This window comes from Papaver somniferum, chromosome 10 (assembly GCF_003573695.1).
Source record: "Papaver somniferum cultivar HN1 chromosome 10, ASM357369v1, whole genome shotgun sequence".
In the NCBI taxonomy this organism is placed as follows: Eukaryota; Viridiplantae; Streptophyta; class Magnoliopsida; order Ranunculales; family Papaveraceae; genus Papaver; species Papaver somniferum.
In genome coordinates, this window is record NC_039367.1 from 136,117,321 (window position 1) to 136,138,743 (window position 21,423).

At 35.8% G+C, this 21,423-nt stretch overlaps 1 protein-coding gene across 6 annotated transcripts; it reads left to right on the forward strand.

The window, feature by feature from the left end:
* Positions 1–7,473: 7,473 nt before the first annotated feature.
* Positions 7,474–21,419, forward strand: LOC113318835. Of its 6 annotated transcripts, none has more exons than XR_003344883.1 (8): positions 7,474–7,872; positions 8,060–8,112; positions 8,255–8,355; positions 8,750–8,935; positions 9,046–9,229; positions 9,319–9,566; positions 9,992–10,093; positions 21,286–21,419. XR_003344883.1 is itself a non-coding variant. In XM_026567088.1 (2 exons), the coding sequence occupies exon 2, from the start codon at positions 11,334–11,336 to the stop codon at positions 12,087–12,089; it is 756 nt and encodes a 251-aa protein (XP_026422873.1). In that variant the 5' UTR covers positions 9,837–9,853; positions 9,992–11,333; the 3' UTR covers positions 12,090–12,522. The 6 variants fall into 6 exon arrangements, 1 of the variants encoding a protein (XP_026422873.1); XR_003344885.1 differs by lacking the exon at positions 21,286–21,419 and adding an exon at positions 17,845–18,354; XR_003344884.1 differs by lacking the exon at positions 21,286–21,419 and adding an exon at positions 11,116–12,522.
* The last annotated feature ends 4 nt before the right edge of the window (positions 21,420–21,423 follow it).

Below are 21,423 nucleotides of genomic sequence, written 5' to 3' on the forward strand. Positions count from 1 at the left end.
CAAGCACAGCTTCTAGACATGATCACATTTCTGCATCCTCTGAATTTTAGTTTTAATTCAAAAACACAAACTGAGCCACAAAGGCATATTATCCATACAAAACCACCAAAGTACCATTAATAGACCAATTCAGTAACAAAATTCATGTAACGTTCAGCAACATAACACTTAACATTTCATAAACTACTATAAATATCTAATTGTGATTATCCCTAAATCGAAAACCCTAATTTTAAAGTAGATTTGAAAAGCTAAATTGAAAAAATTGAAAACCCTAATTTGAACCAGTAAGAAAGCCCTAAATCGAAAACCAAAAATTCATAATAACAAAGATGAAAAACATAGATAATGAAAACATACCTTTTAGTATATGCAGCAGAGTTCTTGTTCAGTAACTCTTCATCAACCATTATCTTCTTCCCCATTTCTTCAAAATACAGAAATCACTCGCTTAAAATTACTTAGGTTTTCTCAATAAACTGCACTCTTATCAACTGGTTTATGGATAGAAACAAACTTAGACCTTGATTCTTTATATACTGATAGAGTAACAGAATTATGAGAAAAACCCTAACTAATTTCTGGCGGGAAATATCTTGATAAGGATACATCAGATGCAGTTGTTTGGGATATATCCTAAATTCATGCACGTAATCTTCCCAAACCATATCTTTCTCACCACTCTCCCGCCATCTTCTCTAACAACGAGATCTTACATCTGATACTAACCTATTCGATGGAGTTGAAACGAAAAAGAAAGGCTATATGCGTCTTTTCCCATTATAAGATATTAACACTTGGACTAACACCTGGACTTTCAATTGACAACACAACTAGGTCCCACTTATCTAACAGTTTTGACTGTTTACTTTAAACGGCATGATAGATTTAATAGTCTCGAAAAAAACGGGGCAAGAATGTGTATCGGCCCATATCTTTGGGATAGAAATGACTAATTCCCTTAATAATTCCCCCCAAGAAACAATTAGGGGCCCTAGATTTTTACCCCCACCCATGGGAGGTGGATAAGGGGTGACTAAAAGACTAGATTACCCCAACCTTTAGGATTGTGACAATATATATTATTTAATTATTAATTATTTTTTAAGATTATAATTTTTATTTTATTAATAATTCTGTTTGAAAAAACTATGTTTTTGACAATTTTTAATAAACTTTTTTATACCTATTTTTGCAGTTTTCTTTTTTTTTAAGGGATTTTAATTCCATTAAAAAATTATTCTTGATCATAAATTCGAGTCGCCAAAATTCTAAATTTTAACAATGAGCACTCTTGTAAATTTTAAAACCGTAAAAGTCGTCAGGGTTCAAATTTATAGACAATATATAACGACTCAACCAAATCGTCATAGTATAAATTTATTTATCAAAACGACTCTACATGAAAAAATTAGAGTCGTAATTTCCTTTAGTTTTAACCATAACAATTCTTGTCAATTTTGAAACAGAATTAGACTTCTATAAATGTTATTACAGTCGTTATAATTCAATATATTAATCATAACGATTCTTATAAATTTCAAAATTGATATTCATCATGAAAAGTAATCGCTTTTTAATTTATAGAAGATGACGACTCTTTAAAGTCGTCATTGTATGGATTTAAAGAGTGAGGATTTTTCATAATAATTTGCTGACAGGATGAAGAGTAGTCACGGTCGTAATTCAATACCGTGACGACTTTTCATGTAAATCTGGGAAATAATAATAATTTTTTTGAAAAAAAGGAATTACAAAAATAAAAAATATAAAAAAAATTATTAAGACCTAATTAAGTTAGATTAACGCATCGCTGATTAAAGAAGGGAAGATTAGCCATTACATAAAATATTTGGATAAGGGATTTTCAAAATTAGGTTTGGTGACCTTTTTTGTCCACTAGTGGGAGGCTCCTAATTATTTCGTGGGGCCCCAATAAACGAGGTTACATATTGTAGTATTTTCGAGTGTTTGTCTGAAATGAAATCAAATTGAGCTGAATCCAAAACTTGAAAATCTGAATCGCACTGTATTTAGACCACCGACCAACACACCTAAAAACCCAGACTCATTTTTACTGTGAAACCCACTTGTGGAAAAAATCACACGCGCACCCAAAATTGCCGTGCAAATTATGCCGACACCCAGAGTTTTCAAAATTACGTTTCTTTTTTGCTTTATTTCTCAGTTTGGCCTCGCTTATTGTGAGAGATTGGGAGCTGGGAGATTCAGTTTTGAGATATTGAGAGTTGAGAGATTGAGAAGGAATAAAGTCGGAGCTGGAGCTGAGAAATTGAATTATCGAGAGCTGAGAAGGAGGTGATTGACAAATTGAAATTTACTCAGCAAAGATAATCTGAAATTCAAACTTCATGTTGGTTCATTTTCATTCTAATCTTGATTCTGATTTTGTTTAATCTTGATTCGATTCTAGGTTTTAGTTTATGTGGAATTAGGATCTATTATTTTAGGTTTTCGAAGCTTAATTTAGGTTATCAAAGAGTTTTTTAGATTTTTTAAGCTTGTTTTTGAATTTTTGTTTATCTTCTAGGTATTGAAATTGTTACGATCAATGTAGATCTTTTCTATTCAATCTTTTTGTTCTGATTTCATGTTCAGATGTTTATATACCAATTTCTGCTTCTGTTCTAGTCGATTTTTTATTTATTTTGTTTTCCAGTTGGTTTATGATCTGTTTTGTATTACGTTAATGTAGATGTTATTGATTTTGATATCTAGTTGATTTCTGATCTGATTATGGTTAATGTAGATTGTCTTTCCTGTTGTTGATTTGATCTTTTAATTTTGAGTAAGAATTTTTGTGAAGTAATATGTAGGATAGATATGTTTGATTTTGTTTTTCTCTTTGTGTTTTTGCTGGGTGAAATTCCTGTTGTTAGTGCACTAGCTGTAATTCACTACTTCAGTGACTTCTTAGCATATCATGTTGATGTTAACACAACTATGGAGAATTTGAAGACATCCGTTTGCCAGAAGTGGACTCGTTTATTACCTCGTCATGTCAGATTTTCCTTTAATGATGGAAGCTAGTTTGTAGGGATTGATTCTGATGTTCTGCTTCAGTGTTTTGTATCTCGTTATCGCTGTAAAGGTCAGAAGAGCTTTGATTTACTTGTTGAAGTTGGTTGCAATTCTTCCAGCAGTCGTAGTAGAGCTTCAAGTAGTCGTGTAATATAACCTGAACTCGAAGAAGCTGTATATGGTGAATTTCCTTGAAGATGGTTATGTTCCTGTTAACAAGGTTCTTAGGACTGAGGGTTGGGATAAATTACTTGGTGAATTTGGTAAAGTTTTTTTTGGAGGTGTAGCAGAGGTACGTACTGCAGTGAAGACATACGAGCTAAAGTCTCGGTATGTTCTTCTATATACTAAGAATGAACCTGGCAGGTTTTATGCAAAATGCTCAAAAAAATGGCCCTTGAGAGTATAAGGTTTGTGTTTTTGATGTTGAAAACAAGATGCTTAAGGTTAAGAAATATGTTAGCAGTTATCACTGTGTTGTGGGATGTCAAAGGATTTTCCACATGCTCAACAGTGAATTTGTTTCTAGTCTCATCAAGGATGAAATCAGAAGTGATCCGAGTTTCAAAGCTTCTGATTTGAAAAAAAAATTTAAATCTAGCTATTGAATCAATGTGAAATATTACCAAGATTACAATGGAAGAGAGAAAGGACATGAGGATATATTTGGTGATGATGCCATGTCATATTCGCATCTGGTATGGTATGTAGATGCCATTCGCAGCACAAATCCTGGGAGTTGGATTGATTTTCAAGTTCAAATGGATGAAACTGAATTGAACGATGAGAGTTCAACTGATTTAGAATTTCAAACACCTTCAAATATGTTTGTGCATCTTTTTATTACTTTCGAGACATGTATCCATGGTTACCGTTACCTTCGTCCCATGATTTATGTTCAACCTTTAACACAGGGAGATTTAAAGAATGCCTCATGGATGCAACTGGTATCAATGCTGAAAATGGTAATTTTTCAGACACTAGCTTTCACTTTTCTAGATAATGCATCCTTTATATATACGTGCATAATGTATATTGTATTATTTATTTCGGCTTCATAATGTCTTATGTATTTTTTTGTTTAGATGCATAATATATTATACATTATTGTTTTCACTTTTCTGATTATGCATCCTTTTTATGCACGTGCATAATGTCATATGTAACATTTTGTTTAAATGCTTAAGACATTATACATTATTTTTGTTTTAGCTGCATAATGTATTATGCATTATTGTTTTCACTTTTTTGATTGTGGATTATTTTTATGTAAGTGCATATTGTCTTATGCATTATTTTGTTTAGATGCATAAGACATTATGCATTATTCTGTTTTAGCTGCACAATACATCATGTAGACGTTGGCTTGATTTTATATTTTTTTAAGTCCTGAAACATGTTTTCTTCTATGCAGGGTTCTTTCCATTAGCCATGGCCCTAGTACCTGGTGAGGATAATGAAAACTGGGAATGGTTTATGAGGAATTTGAGTAATGTTCTCGATCATGATCAAAGGCCAGTCACATTTTTATGTGATCGTGCGTAAGGATTAAAGAGAACAATCCCAGTTAATTTTCCTGGAGCCTTCCACAGTTTCTGTTTTTATCATCTTAAGAAGAACTTACATATTAATGCTTCTGAAGAAAGGTATGGTGTCGTTCTTGATGCATTTCAAGCTGCTACATATGCTCTTAGTCCCGAAGATTTCCAAACTTCCATCGGTACAATTAGGGGTCTCGATTGTGGTTAAGTTGCAGACTATATTGAAGATATCCATCCCAAGAAGTACTGGTTATACAGTCCGATGCTCATGTTTATGAAGTGGAGGGAGGGGAGAGTTCCCATAGTGTTAACCTTGAGGCAAAGACATGTGCCTGTCAGAGGTGGTGCGTCTATGGGTTTCCAGGTGTGCATGCTTTTGCTTCTATAACAATGTTTGGTTCTAATCCGTATGATTTTTTTGAACCTTATTTCACTACTTCATACTTCAATAATGCCTACATCCATGCCATTCATCATATTCCGAACTACAACATGCCTGAATTTTATGAAGGTAATGACCTTTTCGATGTACCTAAAGCTAGGAGGCCGCCGGGGAGACCACCAGTTAACAGACATTTGAGAAGTTATGAGAAGCCTCCCAGGAGAGCTATGAGTTGTGGTAATTATTGTGAGATTGGTCATCACAACAAGCAATCTAGTACAAAGCCTACCTGTTATAAGAAGCCGCCGAAGCGGACTAAAGGAAGTTAAGGGAGAGCAATTAGCTTGTTGGTTTCTTCAGATTATTACTTTTACATTTGAACCTAATTCATTTTCATTCGCAGTATTTTTCAATTGTATCACTTTTTCTTTAATTAGTTTTTGTATTGGTTTTTATGAACAAGTACTTCTTTTTTTACTGTGTGTTTTTTTCGCTTCTACAGATATTGTTATTCATTTTTATTTTTTAATGCATAATTTATTATGCATTAGTTTTGAAGATGCATAATTGGTTATGCATTATTTTTGAAAGTGCATAATGGGTTATGCATTCGTTGGCATTGTAAAATAAGATTGCAGCAAATAGAAGCACTGAAAATAATGCATAGCTACTGACTGAAGTTAATACATAAGACAAGGATCATACCAACATATTACACATAGCTACTGACTGAAGTTAAGCTTTACACCAACCACTTCATTTTCACTTCCAAGTTAAACTGCTCAACCTATCAACACATAGGTTGTTAAAACAAAGTTACTTTTGAACCTTTCTACTATGCACAACATTAGGAACAAGGTCTTGTACTGCATCAAAGATGTATTCGTTGGAATTTATCCCCCAACTGTTAGGACCATCATTCAGCATTTTCAATACCAAACTTACTCTCTACTTGTTGGCTTTTGCTACTGAATTCTTCTTTTACAAACTTTTGTCATTTGTTTTTAACTTCAACCTTCATACTCATCTTCATATAGTAGTAGACAAATACGAGGCAGTTAGGGTGATGACCTTGTTCAACAATGTTCGTAGGGACATTAATATCCATGTATACAAGTTTTCCCCTGTTTATATCCACGAAATCTGGTGATAGCTTCAGTTTGTCATATCTTTCGATCAAATAAGGCATACAAGCATTTGCCGTTACAAAAAGCTTGATTCTTGCATTTAATTTTATACCTCGAAGTCATACTCCAACAATGACCAATGTGTATCGACAGTTTTTTCCTTTTTCATATAGTTCATTGGAATTAAGATTCTCTCAACTGTAATAGGGATATTCAAGATGAATTGTTTAACAAATTTGATAATCCCATCTTTGTCCTTGTTTCTAACAAAGAACTGCAACAGAAATATGTTTAGGAAAAAAAAGTTAGTGGATGCATTTGAAAGGCTGCACAAAAAGGTGTAAAAACCAATAAAAAATAACTTGTTATTTAGTTAAAATTTAGGTGCATATATAACATGCTATGCTGAGGAAATAATATGGGCATAACAAGTTATGCATTGATGATTAACTTGTCATTCATAAAAAGTAGTTATGATGATAGTTGAAGTAACATGTAACTTATCCAAGCATCTGGCCTCATGAATGCAGACTCCACATACTTCTGTTTCCAACTCACATTATTCTCTTCATTTTTTCTCTTTTTGAACAACATGTAATTGTAGAAGCGAATTACCAGTTCTTCCAGGTATTCATTGTTCATTAGCTGCTTTATTACATCTCCGTGAATCCGAATATCTCATTAGTACGGGTCTTCTCCATCTCTGATCCTCCTAGCCGCATTTCTGCAGAAGACATAACATAACCATAAATAATATTTTTTAAGTTACAACAAATGTATCCACCAATAAGAAAAGAAAATGTACCCACAAACTGTATTTTTTTAAGAAGTATAACTTGTTATGCATGGATTTTTTCTAAAGCATAATTTGTTATGCACTTATTTTTAGGAAGCATAACCTATAATGCATTTAAGTATGTCTACAGTACTTGCATGGAGTCAAGTTGTATCGTATCTTTGTAATCTTGAAAGCATTGTATTGTTCTAGTGGAGGTAATTTGGTAAACGTCTTGCCAACAGAAGTACAAGGATTTCCTTCTTCAACTTTATTCTCAACGGGTTTGTGTTTTTTCCATAGGTCACAATCTTTGAGGAATTAATAAACTTGTTGTCCTTTCATTATCTATTTTCTTTGCCTTGATTCTTCTTATCTTGCTTCCCACTTGCACCTCCTGGTTCCTATCCTCTTCTGTTTGGGTGGATTTTCCCTTCACTTTTGGGTATTTCTTCACAGTTCCATTATTCGAAAATTCTTTTCTTGATACAAATTTTCCTCCACTAGTGGAAAAGGGGGTTTCTATGAATCACGTCCCCGACACTCAATGGCAGTCAGTAGACCATGGACCAGTCAAACCAATCACTGATATAAAAAAATATCAGGAGTACATTCCAGAGTGCCTAAGTTGGTCATTGTATGAAATTTTTTATTATTATTTAATTCCTCACTTACCTACCCACACTGTGATCAGTGAACCTAGCTTTTGCCATCGTTCAATTCTCTAGGCGCCCATTATCCTTATCCCTTCATCTTCACATCTCTATTTTATTTCTCTCTCAATCTCTCACCTCGACTCGTCTGTTTTTTTTTTCTTCGCAGTAATACTTCACCCCTTTCTTTTTCTCTCTGCAAGTTTACATAATTGTTCTCTCAACCGAGCTCTAAATTGTTTCAATCATATCACTTGAAAAAGAAAATTCAATTAAAAGTAAATTTCGTAAAACCCTAATTTTTTCTTCAGCTCTAGTATGTTGTATGGGTTTGAAGGTTCAATATGAACAGGTAAGAACAACCATTTTCTTCTCTATTTCTCCAGATCCGTCTGTATTATGTTTGATTGAATGCTATTTTCCTCAATCTAAACTCACCTCAACCATTTTCTTTGAAAATCTAATTTCGCCCCTTTCTCTTTTTATTCTTTGTGATTTGGTTTGTAGGGTTTTAAAATTTCTTCTGATTTTTGTCGTAGGAATTATTATAAGAGCAATTATCATCCTCACTTGGACTTCTCAACATTTTTAGGTATAACTACTACACCATCTTTATCTGATTGGATTTTTCTTCATTGTCAAAGTTATTCATCTGGTGTTGATATGTTATTATGGATGTATCCAAGGCTCATATTTCAAATGTTTACTGAATTTTTTCCGTTCGTGTTATGGAGGTACAAATCCCCTGAAATTTTTGTACCAGTTCACTAAGGTGTGATAAACAAAAGGGTTCATATAAGATGCAAGTCTACTAACTCTGTTGAAGAAATCTAAGGTTTGGTTTTCAACTTTTCTGCTCCTTTTTATTTAGGGGTTTTCCTGAATTGAAGAAGGTTTCACATTAATGTTTATGCTACTAGTTTCTTTGTAAGTTGTTGCTATTGTTGTGTTTAGAGCATATAGAATTTGATTGGATATGATACAATAGGATTGTTTCTTTTAATCACATAGTAGTCTTACTTCTTTCATGTTTTTACTCCTATCAACAAGCTATGGAAGGCTCCCCTGCTTGTGATTTGTTGTAGTATGGAGTGGGTAGTAAAGGTGGTGGATTTCCCCTGGAGTTATAGCTACAGGGGGTTATATGTACTCAAATTGGTAGTCTATATTTTGATTTGTGAAGTTGTACTGAAATATGATTTTTCAATTTTTATGCTGGTTAACAACAGCTCTGGACAAGCTCAGGGACCTAGAGGAGGAGGAGGAGGAGGAGGAGGAGGAGGAGGAGTAGGGACGCAGACACTAATAACCAACGATTCCCTAGCCTATATCAAAGATGTAAAGGACATGTTTCAGGATAGGAAAGACAAATATGATGAGTTCTTGGAAGTTATGTAAGATTTGAAGGCTCAAAGGTCTGATTGTCTTTACGTATACTTGTTTTAAATTCCACAAAATTCATTCTTGGGGTGTTTTATGGGCGAAAATTTACTATTTTCCTTTCGTTATTGTTTATTGCTTTCAGAATTGACACAACATGGGCTATAGCTAGGGGGAGGATTTTTTTAAAGAGCATTGAAACCTTATTTTGGGTTTCAGTACCTTTTTTACCTGAAAGTTATGAGATAACCCTCCCACTTGAGGACGAGCAACAACCTAAGAAACTTGTAGAATTTGATGAAGCCATTAACTTCGTTAACGAAATAAAGGTAACAAATTTGAAGTTCGTTGATTTTTGTAGATCGTTTTAGTTTTGATCAGGGGTTTTTCATCTAAACTGTTTTTTTTTTATTTCCAGACAAAATTCAAAGATAATGACCAGGTTTACAAATCTTTCCTAGATACATTGAATCTGTACCGGAAAGAAAACAAGTCCATCGCTGATGTTTATGCCTAGGCAGTTGTTTGTAGTCTTTGTTCAGTCAAGTTGATGTGTCTGGAAACCGAAAGGCAGTTGTCATCCACGATCCCTATAGACTATGAAAAGGCTTCAAGAAAATTCATGTGAGGCTTGTGAAAGAGCTTGAAAATAAGTTCAGTTGAAAGGTGTGTTGCCTATCTTATTTCTTTTGTTAATCGCTCTACAAAATGAAAAGTAATTCTATAAAAAAAATACTACTTAGATATGAAGGTGTGAAAGACCAATATATGAAAAAGATTGATAACTTACATTTCTTTTTTTTAGGATGTGATTCTTATTGCTACCGGGAGAATATTGAGCACCCCCCCCCCACCCCCCCCCCCCCCCCCCCCCCCCCCCTCCTCCTAAGAAGGGTGCTGCAGTTCAAAGAGCTTGCAGAGTAGCTTTATTTGGTGCAATCTTACCTAGTCTAGTTATACTTGAACCCTGGCCTCCATTTACTTTTGACATATCTATAGTATTATTTATTGAGATTTTCATTAGTTGAATGCGACATACTGAAAAGTCCTATATGTAACTAGCAATTTTTTTTTTTAAATTCACGTGTTAGGGTGATAACAAGTCAATTGGAAGGGGTGCAAAACAATTTCCAGCATCTTAGACACACGAGGCCAACCTTGTTGTCTTCCCAAGGCGTGCAGGATAATTCAAGGTAAAAAAACATTTATGCCGGCCTCTATGTATCTTCTCCAGTTTTTTTACCTTGCCTATATGGTCACATTTATGTTTATAGTTCTAGCTGCATTCCAATATTTTGCTTCTCCAAGTACTTCTTCCTCAATTGCTTTTCGACCAAAACTCATTTGTATTCACCACTTTTCGTTCTAATATGCTTAAATCAACAAGAAATAACATCAATTAAGAACCACCTTTTACTAGAGCCCTTTTCGCTTTCCCACGACGAAACCGGTTTTTTTTCGAGTTTTCCTTCGTTCTTCAACTTCTCCTTCTGGTTTTCCCTCCGCCATGAGCGGATAAGAAGCCGTTCATAGGCTATGATGGGGGTTAATCACATAGTTTTTTAGGGTTTCTGCTCACAGGGGTCTTATTGGTTGTTTAGTGGATTTAATTTTTAATTTGGAACAAGGTTAGTGGAGGTGACAGTCTGATAATCCGGATGCAACAGTTATCAGTGCACTTGAGTATTAATCGATACATAAATTGTCAGGTAATGATTTCCTTTAATCTCATCGATTTTGATCCTAGTTCTTCATCGATTCTGCTATTATGCTCGACTTTACTCTTCCCCAATCTTTAACCCTTTGTCATTTGTTGAATTTCTTCTCAATTTGTTACACTTGGAGATTTCCCTTAAAACCCTAATTTTTTAATTTGATTTGAGTTGAGAAATTTGTGATTTTTTACAATCCTTTGGGATTCCATTTTTTAATACCTAATTCTCACTACTCTCCCAAACCCCAATTTCCCCTTTATAAGCACTGTAAGTTGTAGTTTTTTACCTGTTATGCTCTCCCCTCTCTGCAAAACCTTATAGTTTTTCTCAGTTTATCACAACCATCAATACCTATTTGTGTAGCTTTTTAGCTGAGTTTTCTGTATCACCATGTATGTTGTTTGGCATGGTTATGTGTCTCAATTAACAAATCAACTTGAAATCTCTTTGAATCTGAGTCAAGGTAGACAGTTTGATGTTAATGAAATCATTCCATCAAGGTACCTGAATAATGAAGACTTGTGGACAAGCTTTTTGTTGGGTAGGTTTGCTGAACCTGTAGCAAGGAATAGTTGGGATGTGAGAAATGCCTTGCTTTTCCAGTGGAAGATTCAAGGAGGTCTATCTGTGAAGATGGTGAGTGACTGGATTCTTCTAGTGAGATTTGAAAGGGAAGATGAGATGCATAAAGTGTTGGTAGTTGCAACAAGAGTGGTTTATGGAGACTTATTCTGCATCAAAATCTGGGAGAGAACTGAAAACTTTAACCACTTGGAGTCCTCCAACTGAGATGTTCTTCATAACCATTCACAACTTAACTCATGCTCAGTTAAACAGTGATAACTTGAGAAGATATTTGGCCTATATGGGAGACATTTCATCCTTCTCCTACCCTATTAGGAAGGAAAATGGAAGTTACTCCATAACTGTGAGGGCAAGCATCAGATACAAACAAAGACTATGCTTTAGTGCGATGGCTGAAAATGAGATGGGATTTACTATTGAGATCAGGTTTCAATTTCATCATTTTCCAAACAATTTTTGTGACTATTGCAAATTGATTGGCCATAAGTTTCAGAACCGTCAACAACAACTATTTGATCAGCAGCAGGCTGAACAACAACAGGCAGCAGCAGATGCTATTATGGCTGCAATGCAACTATTTGATGCACAACAACATGAAGCAATTGTGAATCAGCAGCCAGAGGTTCCAGTGATGCAGCAGCAGGGGTTAAATTATCATGAAGATAGTTTAGACAGTGCAGAGACAGGTCATGCTTTGTCTGAGGTTACTTGCACTGAGTACCTCAAGCATTTGGAGGTGGAAGATGCTAGCCAGAACAGTGATAAGGGCATCTCAATGGGCAAGACTGGTGCTGGTACTTCTAGTAACCATCTTCTGAGGGCTGATGCACTTCCATTTTACCATAATTCAGACTGGAACAAAGATTCTTATATGTGGAAGGTTGTCTAAAAAGGGATAAACCTGGTCAAGGGCTGAATATGGATTTGTAGGATCAGAATCTCGCTATGACAATGTTTCAGCGAAATTATCAATGACACATCACAACAGCGTCGCAGAACAATTTCAGAAATGATAAAATAAATGACGTCAGCTAAGATCACGAGAAAGATATGATAGTCCTGCGAAAATTAGAGAGTTTCCGAAATTAACATTTGTAAGGTTGCGAGAATATCGCAGACCATACCCGAAAATAAAGGACAGTAGCTGTCATCCACTATGTATTTCCTTATAAATAGTCGTTCTAGTTGTAAAAAGAGAGGGAGATTTTTTTGAGTAAAAAACAAGTAAATAGGAGAGAGAAAGTCTAGAGTAGAGATCATTCTTGATTTCTTTATCTTTTCTTGTAAGAACATTCAAATATTGATCAATAAAATTAAGAGTGTAAACCTAAAAATGAGTTGATTAACAATGAAATTATATGAGGGATGTAGTGTAGGATTTCCTGCAACTACATAATGGCGCTAGAAACAGGGAGGTGTTGAAGATTATTTTAGAAAAAACGGAAGATTGATATTGAGATTTGTGAAAATTTAGAGTGATTGATTAAGAATTTTCCATAATTTCTTGCAATATTGTTAACATTGAAGAAATGGCTAGAAGAAGAAATACATCCGAACAACCGACTACTATTAGAAGAAGCAAAATAATTGCTGGAAGAGAAAGAAGTGAAATGGGAGAATCTACTAGAATGAGAAGTAATAGAGAAAATCAAATTCAACCACCAATTGAACAAGCACTAGTTCAAGGGAGAAATACAAATTATGATAGGGTGAGCATACAGACTTGGCAATCAAATTCGGCAGAAGAAGTAGAAGAAGAGCAACAAAACAGAAATTATAGACAGAAAGAAAGAAATCAAGAAGCAGATGAAGGAATAATTCATGGAGATGAGGAAATTGGAGCGTTAGAAACGTTGAGACGAAGAATACATGAAGAAAGAAGAGCTGAGGCAGAAGAACGTGCAAATTTAACAAGGCAAAATCACGAATTAAGGATGGATAATATAAGACTACAAAATAGAAGATCGAGAAGTATTACAAAATCATATTCAAGATCGACTAGAAGAGAAATGAGGCGAAACTCACCCACAATCAATGCTGGAAACAATATTCAAGAAGAAATATCAAATCCAAATGAAGAATATCGCGAAAATATAGAAAGAGCTGATGATCGTTACGTTCCACAAAATGAAACTTTTAATGATGGGCAAAATGGTGGAAATCAAGAGAACGGACAACATCAGAGACAAAATGACCAAGAGGGCAGGAAATCGAGAGGAAGGAAGAAGAATTTTACATGTAAGAGAAACTCAAAGAAATCAACAGAAAATTGAAGAAGAAATTGAAAGACATTATGCTGAACAAGCACGTTTAATCAGCGAACGTGAAAGATTGAGAGCGGAAATGGAAGAACAAGAGCTTAAGGGGACAATTCGCCAGAACAATCATGACAATCGAGAAAGAAGACGTACACAAAACCGGAAGAACGGTAATCTCAATGAGGAGTATGATAAAGTAAAGAGGATGGCTGAAAGACAACGAATTGAATTGATAAAAATGAACAAAATAATGGAGGGGAAAATGAAAGGCATCATCATATGCGAATTCAAGATAGAGATGAGGAAGAGAATCGCAGAAAAAGACGAGATGAGGATAATGAAGAAGAATCAACAGAAACTGGTAGCTATGGGAAGCCGAGATCAAGAAGAGTATGAAAGAGAAAGAAATTTCTACAATCATGGAGGAAATAACAAGATTCAAATACTCGATCAACCGCAAGAAACTTATGGAGGTCAAAGACAAAACCATAATAGAGGACAAGGAGGTCACAAGGTAGTATGGGAAGAAATCAAGATGCCACCTCTAAATGCAAGTGTGGAGAATATATGGGAAGCTATAATCTTGATGGAGAATATACCAACACCATGGAACATGGGAATGGAACCACCTCCAAACCACAGAAGTCATGAGTTTTTTTCTTATCATCATTTTCATGGACATACCACAAATGATTGCAAAAATGTAAAAAGAATTATTTTGAGAATGATAGATCAAGGAAAACTAAACGACTTTCTGGTAGGGCATCCACAATCTCAACCACTGCCACCACCACCAGAATATCACAAAGTGAATACGATGAAAAAGAAAGAAACATTCTTCATAAAAGTTGGTGCAAAAGCAAAAAATCTATTATGTCACTCTATCGTACATTCATATAAGACAATTGAAGATTTTCATGCTAATGTTTTGAGTAGAGTGTTCGAAAGAGATAATGATGGAAGAGAAATTATGAATATTGCGAAAATCTCGCCACTAGAGGAATGGCAGAAACAAATCATTTCTTTTACCGCAGAAGAAATTCCCGAAGGAGAAGAGGTGCATGAAAATCCATTGGTAGTAAAACTAGAAATTAATCCAAAACCGAAATAAGATGAGGATGATGAAGCTGAAGATTCATGGGCAATCAATAGAATTCTAATCGATACTGGAAGATCTGTGAACATCTTATTTTATCATGTTTATAAAACCATGGGTGGAAGAGATGATGATCTTATATCATCAACATATAAGATATATGGTTTTAATGGTACTGCTAACAAGCCTAAAGGGGAGGTTACTGCGAATTCCATTGAAGGGAATATCTTCTGAAATATTATTATGTGTCGTTGATGTAGAATCACCCTACAATGCATTAATTGGTCGACCTTGGCTACATGGGATTCTAGGTGTAGCTTCAACTTTTCACCAGTGCATCAAATTCCCTCACCCCAGTGGTGTAGGAATCATAAAGGGAGATTGGGTTGAAGGAAAGAGGTGTTACGAAACTGAGATAGAATCTTGCGAAGGAAGAGCAAACAAAAAGGAAAATTGGCGACACAAAATCAAAGATACACAAAGAAGTGAGAGGTTGATGGTGGATATAATCGAAAGGAAAGCAGTAGTAGAAAATAATAAAGAAGTAGAGGATGACAAAGGTAATAAAAACAAGAAATGTATGAATAATTAAATTGTTGCGATACTCTCGCAGTAAGTAAAATTCTCAAAAATACATTTGATTGAATGGCAATTGAGATTGCGAAATTCAGATACAATATGATGATTTGCGAGACTCTCGCAGAGAATGAATTTTACAGAAAGTAATCAGAGAAAGATGACAAAAGAGAAAGAGGCGAACCTTTATGGCATACACCCTAGTTCGCGAATACAATTTCGCAAGAGGCAAATGTAAGACCTAAAGTACGTCATATATAAGTGGGTACCTATTGCATGACTCAGGGAAAGGCTACACCGCCACTGGAACCTGAGTCATGAAGATTTGGGGTCAATAAAGCCCATCCGGGAGAGGAACCTTGGATTCTCAGCTTAAGCATATGACTTTGGTTGGGCGACTAAGGTAATAAGGACTCTCCCAAGGAGTGCAGATATGATCAAGGCGTCGAGGTACACGGTTGAGTCAACAGTACCAGGGACGTTTGAAGCGTACCTTGCCATTCTTGACAAGTCTTGGTTTATACTGCACTCATCCTGAAGAAAACCCCACTTAGGGTGCAGTCTCGTAACCATAATCCCTATAGGTAAAAGAGATAAGAGGATGTGAAAACAACTGGTTGTTGTTAAGACTGGATGGGAGGAGCTAACCTTGTATGGTAGAAGTACGCCTCCTTAAAGGGGCAACCAGTGGGAGATAAGGGAGGCACCCTCCATTAGGGAGCTGATAAGTGTCTTAAGACGCAAATGTCATGAGGCTTTTTATTCTCAAGGATATTAAGTCTTGTCATATTTGTGCAACAATCCTGAAGAGGCAATAATACAAAAGAAAAGGATAAGACGAGATCAATGGGTTTTCGCATGAATATGCGAAGACGTCCTACGATTTCGTCGCAAGACGGCAATGTCATGGGACTTTATTTTCGCAAGAATATTTATGCCTGTCATATTGCCGCAACATTCCTGAAGAGGCCATAATACAAAAGAAATTATCAATGACATAGCACAACAGCGTCGCAGAACAATTTCAGAAATGATAAAATAAATGACGTCAGCTAAGATCACGAGAAAGATATGATAGTCCTACGAAAATTAGAGAGTTTGCGAAATTAACATTTGTAAGGTTGCGAGAATATCGCAGACCATACCCGAAAATAAAGGACAGATTAGTTGTCATCCACTATGTATTTCCTTATAAATAGTCGTTCGAGTTGTAAAGAGAGAGAGAGATCTTTTTTGAGTAAGAAACAAGTAAATAGGAGAGAGAAAGTCTAGAGAAGAGATCATTGTTGATTTCTTTATCTTTTCTTGTAAGAACATTCAAAGATTGATCAATAAAATTAAGAGTGTAAACCTAAAAATGAGTTGATTAACAATGAAATTATATGAGGGGTGTAGTGTAGGATTTCTTGCAACTACAGGATTCTTGGGATGAGTCCAGTTCCTCTCAACATTCATCAATCAGCAACACATCCTATTATAGGAACTGGACTCTTATGCAGTCTTATTTTCACTGGGATACTCCACTACCTGCTATGAAGAAGCAAATAACTGCTGAGATTACCGAGGATCCTCACAATCAGCAGCTAATTGAACAAGTTAAGGATATTCCAATGGTTGAGGAAAATAACAAAGTGATTGCTGTTCCTCACCAATGGTTCAAAGGTGAAGCATCTTCTGCAAATGCTGGCAACAGTGGTGGTGATTCTAAAGGCAAAGGAATTGCTCACATGGACTGAACCAATATGACCCCTACAAGGTAGAAACCTACTTATATTTAATGCGCAGGACCTCTTCAGAGTCTATGGCTCTTTTCTTAATTTTTTTGCTAGTTCTGCTTATCTGGTTTTAGTTTCTGCGCTTATCCTAGTTACTGCATTATTGTGTTTTTTACTTTCTTTCCCGCAAATTGTATATCTCCCTTTCATGTTTAGTTATTTATGCCCTGTAATATATAATTTGTACTTATTTTGTGTTCTTTACCTTGCCTCTGTGTTTGCATCCTTTAATAGGTTTTTTGAAACTCCTTTAAGTCTTAAATCATACTTTTTATTGGCTGGATCCTTTTCCCTCATCTGTCTTTGGCCCCCATTTCTTTGCTCACCAATTCATCCCACCTTTTCTCTGCTCATCAAGTTTACTTTTCCTGCTATTTGTTGCACTCTGCATTCCTGTTTTCTTTCTTTGACTTTGTGTTTCACTTTGTCCTTTATCCATTTAATCTCCTCCTGCCTAAGAGCTTCCTTGTTTTGGTTCCCTCTATTGTTAGATTAAATGAGGTTACTCTCCTGGAATGTCCAGGGTATTGGTAACCCTCTAACTAAGGACCATCTAGACTATGTATGCCAATATTACAAACCTGATATTGTTTTCTTAGCCGAGACAAAAGCCCCCTTGTCTAGGTTGGAGTTGCTTTTAAAAAAATCTCACTTCCATGACTGGTTTATTGTGTCATCGGTGGGAATAGCGAAAGGACTAGCAATAGCGTGGTATAATATTGTTGAAATGAAACTAGTTTCATCAAAATTTAATGTGTGTCATTTCGAATTAAAAATAGGAAATCTCGAAACTTTAGTTACATATGTTTATGGTGCTATCAATACTAATGATAGAATAAATCAGTGGACTCATATTTCAGAAATCGCGAAACTCATTTGTAAACCGTGGATTCTAATTGTATGATCTAAATGTAATTTTGGACCCGACGGAAAAACAAGGTGGCAATCAGACAAGCTCCAGCAGTAAATCCTTTATTATTCAGATTATAGACTCTATGGGATTACAAGACGCAAGATATGAGGGAGCGTTGTTCACGTGGTCTAACAATCGAAAAGGGGAAGCAAACATTTGCGAAAGAATTGACAGAGCGCTAACTTCCGTCATGTGGGCACAAAGTTTTCCGGATACTAAGGTAACTCATTTATCGAAAGTTGGTTCAGACCGCACACCTATTTTATTAGACTCGAGCCCACAAAATTATAGGCTCCAGAAACCATTTAGGTGCCTTCGGTCTTGGCTAACTCATTCTTCACTACCTACGGTAGTTGAAGTCTCTTGGAAATTACACTCGGAAACTCTGGTGAGACCTCTCTCTCTGGGCTCTTAAAGTTACTCTCTACTGATTTAGCACATTGGAACACAAATGTTTTGGGAACATACACAAAAATATTAGAACCATAAACAATAGAATGGATAACATCCATCGATCCAGGAACATCACTAAAGAAATTGATAAATTAAAAAATCTGCAAGCGGAGCTAGGAAAATGGTATAAAATCAAAAATGATTACTATAACCAACTTTCAAGGGATAAATTTTACAAAGAATACGACCAAAATACAGAATACTTTCATGATTCTGCTTCGAATTGAAAAAGAATCAATGCGATTAATTCCCTTAGAGAACCTTCTGGGATTTGGCTTTCGGATAGAGATAAAATCAACTCCTTGTTGTTTAAACACTTCCAACAAATATGCACATCTTAAAACAGCAACTTTGACTTTGATCTTTCCACCATCATAGACCCTTGCATCAACTCAGAGGAAAATGCCACTTTGACAGCTATTCCTTCTAAGGAAGAAATTTGGCACACAATCAGCAATATGAATCGATGGGGAGCTCCAGGCCCAGATGGTTTCCAATCGGGCTTCCTTAAAGCCAACTGGGAGTTTTTGGGAACAAATATAATCAATATTGTCCACGATTTCGTTCGCTCGGCTTTGCTCGACAAAGATCTTAATCATTCCTTCATTACTCTCATCCCCAAAATTTCCACTCCCCAAACCCCAGGGGATTTCAGACCTATTAGCCTAAGTAATTCCATCTATAAAATCATCTCGAAAATCTTAGCTAATACACTAAAAACTATCCTTGGAAAATTAATCTCTCCAAATCAATCAGCCTTTCTCCCTGGTCGACAAATTACCGACAACATTATTATTGCTCACGAACTTATCCATTTGATGAGAACATCTAAGAAAAAAGGGGTTTTCTAGCACTAAAGTTAGACCTTTCAAAAGCTTTTGATAGGGTTGAGTGGAATTTTATTGAAAGAGTCATCCTGGCTTTTGGCTTCTTGGATTTCTATACTAAACTCATAATGCAATGCATTTCAACAACCTCTTTCTCAATCCTTCTGAATGGTTCCCCGGGACCATCTTTCAACACTTCTAGGGGTTTAAGACAAGGTGATCCTCTATCACCATACCTTTTCCTAATATGCATGGAAATTCTCTCTAGACTCCTTGGTAAGGCAATTGAAGACAAGAGAATATCGGGTTGTCAAACAAACAAAGATGCTCCAAACATATCACACCTCTTCTTTGCGGACGATTGCTTTTTATTCACAAAAGCGGACATGGGGGAAGCACAAAGCCTATTGGAGATACTACAAATTTTTGGGAACATCATGGGTCAAATGGTTAATCTTCAAAAATCAAGTGTCTACTTCAGCCCAAAAATCCATCCAAGAAATGGAAAAATTCTAGCAAAAATTCTGAAGGTTTCACTGATGACAAAAAATGATAGATATTTGGGTACACCACTTTTCTTTGACAAAAACAGAAAAGCCAACTTTGAGCCTTTGTTACAGCGATATTACTCTACGCTACAAGGTTGGAAATCAAAACTGTTGTCCCAAGCGGGGAGGACAGTTTTGATAAAATATATTCTTCAATCTTACCCAACATACCAAATGCAAGTGCTGGCACTGCCAAAGGAAACTCTTGATCAGCTACACCGAATTCAGAGAAATTTTTGGTGGAAAAAAGATGGACAAAAGATACAAGGAGGATTTGTACAGGCTTGGAAAAGTATAAGCAAGCCCATTTCTCAAGGTGGATTAGGAATTAAAAATCCCCATCAATTCAACATGGATCTTCTCACCAAACTAGCCAGCCGACTGGTAACAAAACATCACCAACTATGGGTCAAACTTCTAAAAGATAAATACTTCCCACATTCTCATCCTCTTGAGAAATCCAAGGTTTCAAATCTTTCATGGATCTGGACCAGCATAAAAAAAGGTTTAGAGCTAATAAAAGGTAACTTTATTTGGCAAGTCAAAAATGGAGCTTCGGTGAAAATCTGTGAAGACATATGGATTCCTAACGTGGATATAATTCATAGAATCCATAATACTCAACATAAAGCGCCAATGAGAGTTCAAGAGCTAATAACAGATCAAAATAGCTGGGATCAGGAAAAACTAAACCAATTTTTCCATCCGGAGGTTAAGGAAAAAATTCAAGCTTTAGCTCCAAAAAATCAAGAATAAGATGTTATTAGATGGAGACACCATCAATCCGGAAAATTCGCAGCCAACAATGTTTATACATTCTTAGCCAATCAAGATATGGATAGTAATGATCCCATTGACTTCCCATGGAACAAGATTTGGAGAATTCCAGTCATTCCAAGGATTAGACTGTTAATCTGAAAATTAGTTCAAAAAGTGCTACCAACAACGGCGAGACTAGGTGCTCACAATACGGAAATCGATCCATTCTGCAATTTATGTAACAACCAAGAGAAAGAAACGGAAGCTCATATATTCCGTGAGTGTCCGTTTACTAGAGCAGTTTGGTTTAGTCTTTCTCTTCACAACAATATACCCAGAAGATCCCATAACTCCATTATGGATTGGACCAGATGGTGGATTACAGAAGATAATTTGAGACATAACAAGGTGAAGATATCCACCATGATTTGGTTCATTTGGAAATACAGATGTTCGGTAGTTCTTGAGAAAATCGACCCAAACCCAATAAGTTTAATAGGTCAAATCAATAGTTTTTTAAATTATACCCCGTCAGATATTCCTCAAAGCAATAAAATGAATCAAATTAAAATGCCAGCCAACACTACTTGGTCCAACCTAAATTCGGACTGGATAATATTCATTGATGCTTCCTACAAAAACGAAGATTCTTCGATGGGATATGCTTTCGTCCTATAATCTACGAATGAGGAGACCTTCATGCATCTGTCTGCGGGTTCGGAGTGGGCAACGTCAGCTTTCCACGCGGAAGCAAAAGTCCATCTAAAGGCTCTTACGTGGTTAAAAGAAAATATTTTATCGAGTGTATCCATCGTAATAGATTGCAAAGTTTTGGAAGATAATTTAAACAAGGTTACAACTGAATATTTTTGGTCGGCAGAAAATACTTTGCAGGAGATTAGAAGTCTTATGGGAGATCTTCCACAAGCGAAAGTGAACTACATAAGGAGAAAAAATAACAAAGCAGCGGACTACATCGCCAAGGAAGCGAGGATCAAAAGACTACAGCACATGTCGG

Bases quoted from the DNA above. Each gene is read 5' to 3' on its own strand.
- LOC113318835 (XM_026567088.1), top strand. From the start codon at position 11,334: ATGGAGACTTATTCTGCATCAAAATCTGGGAGAGAACTGAAAACTTTA.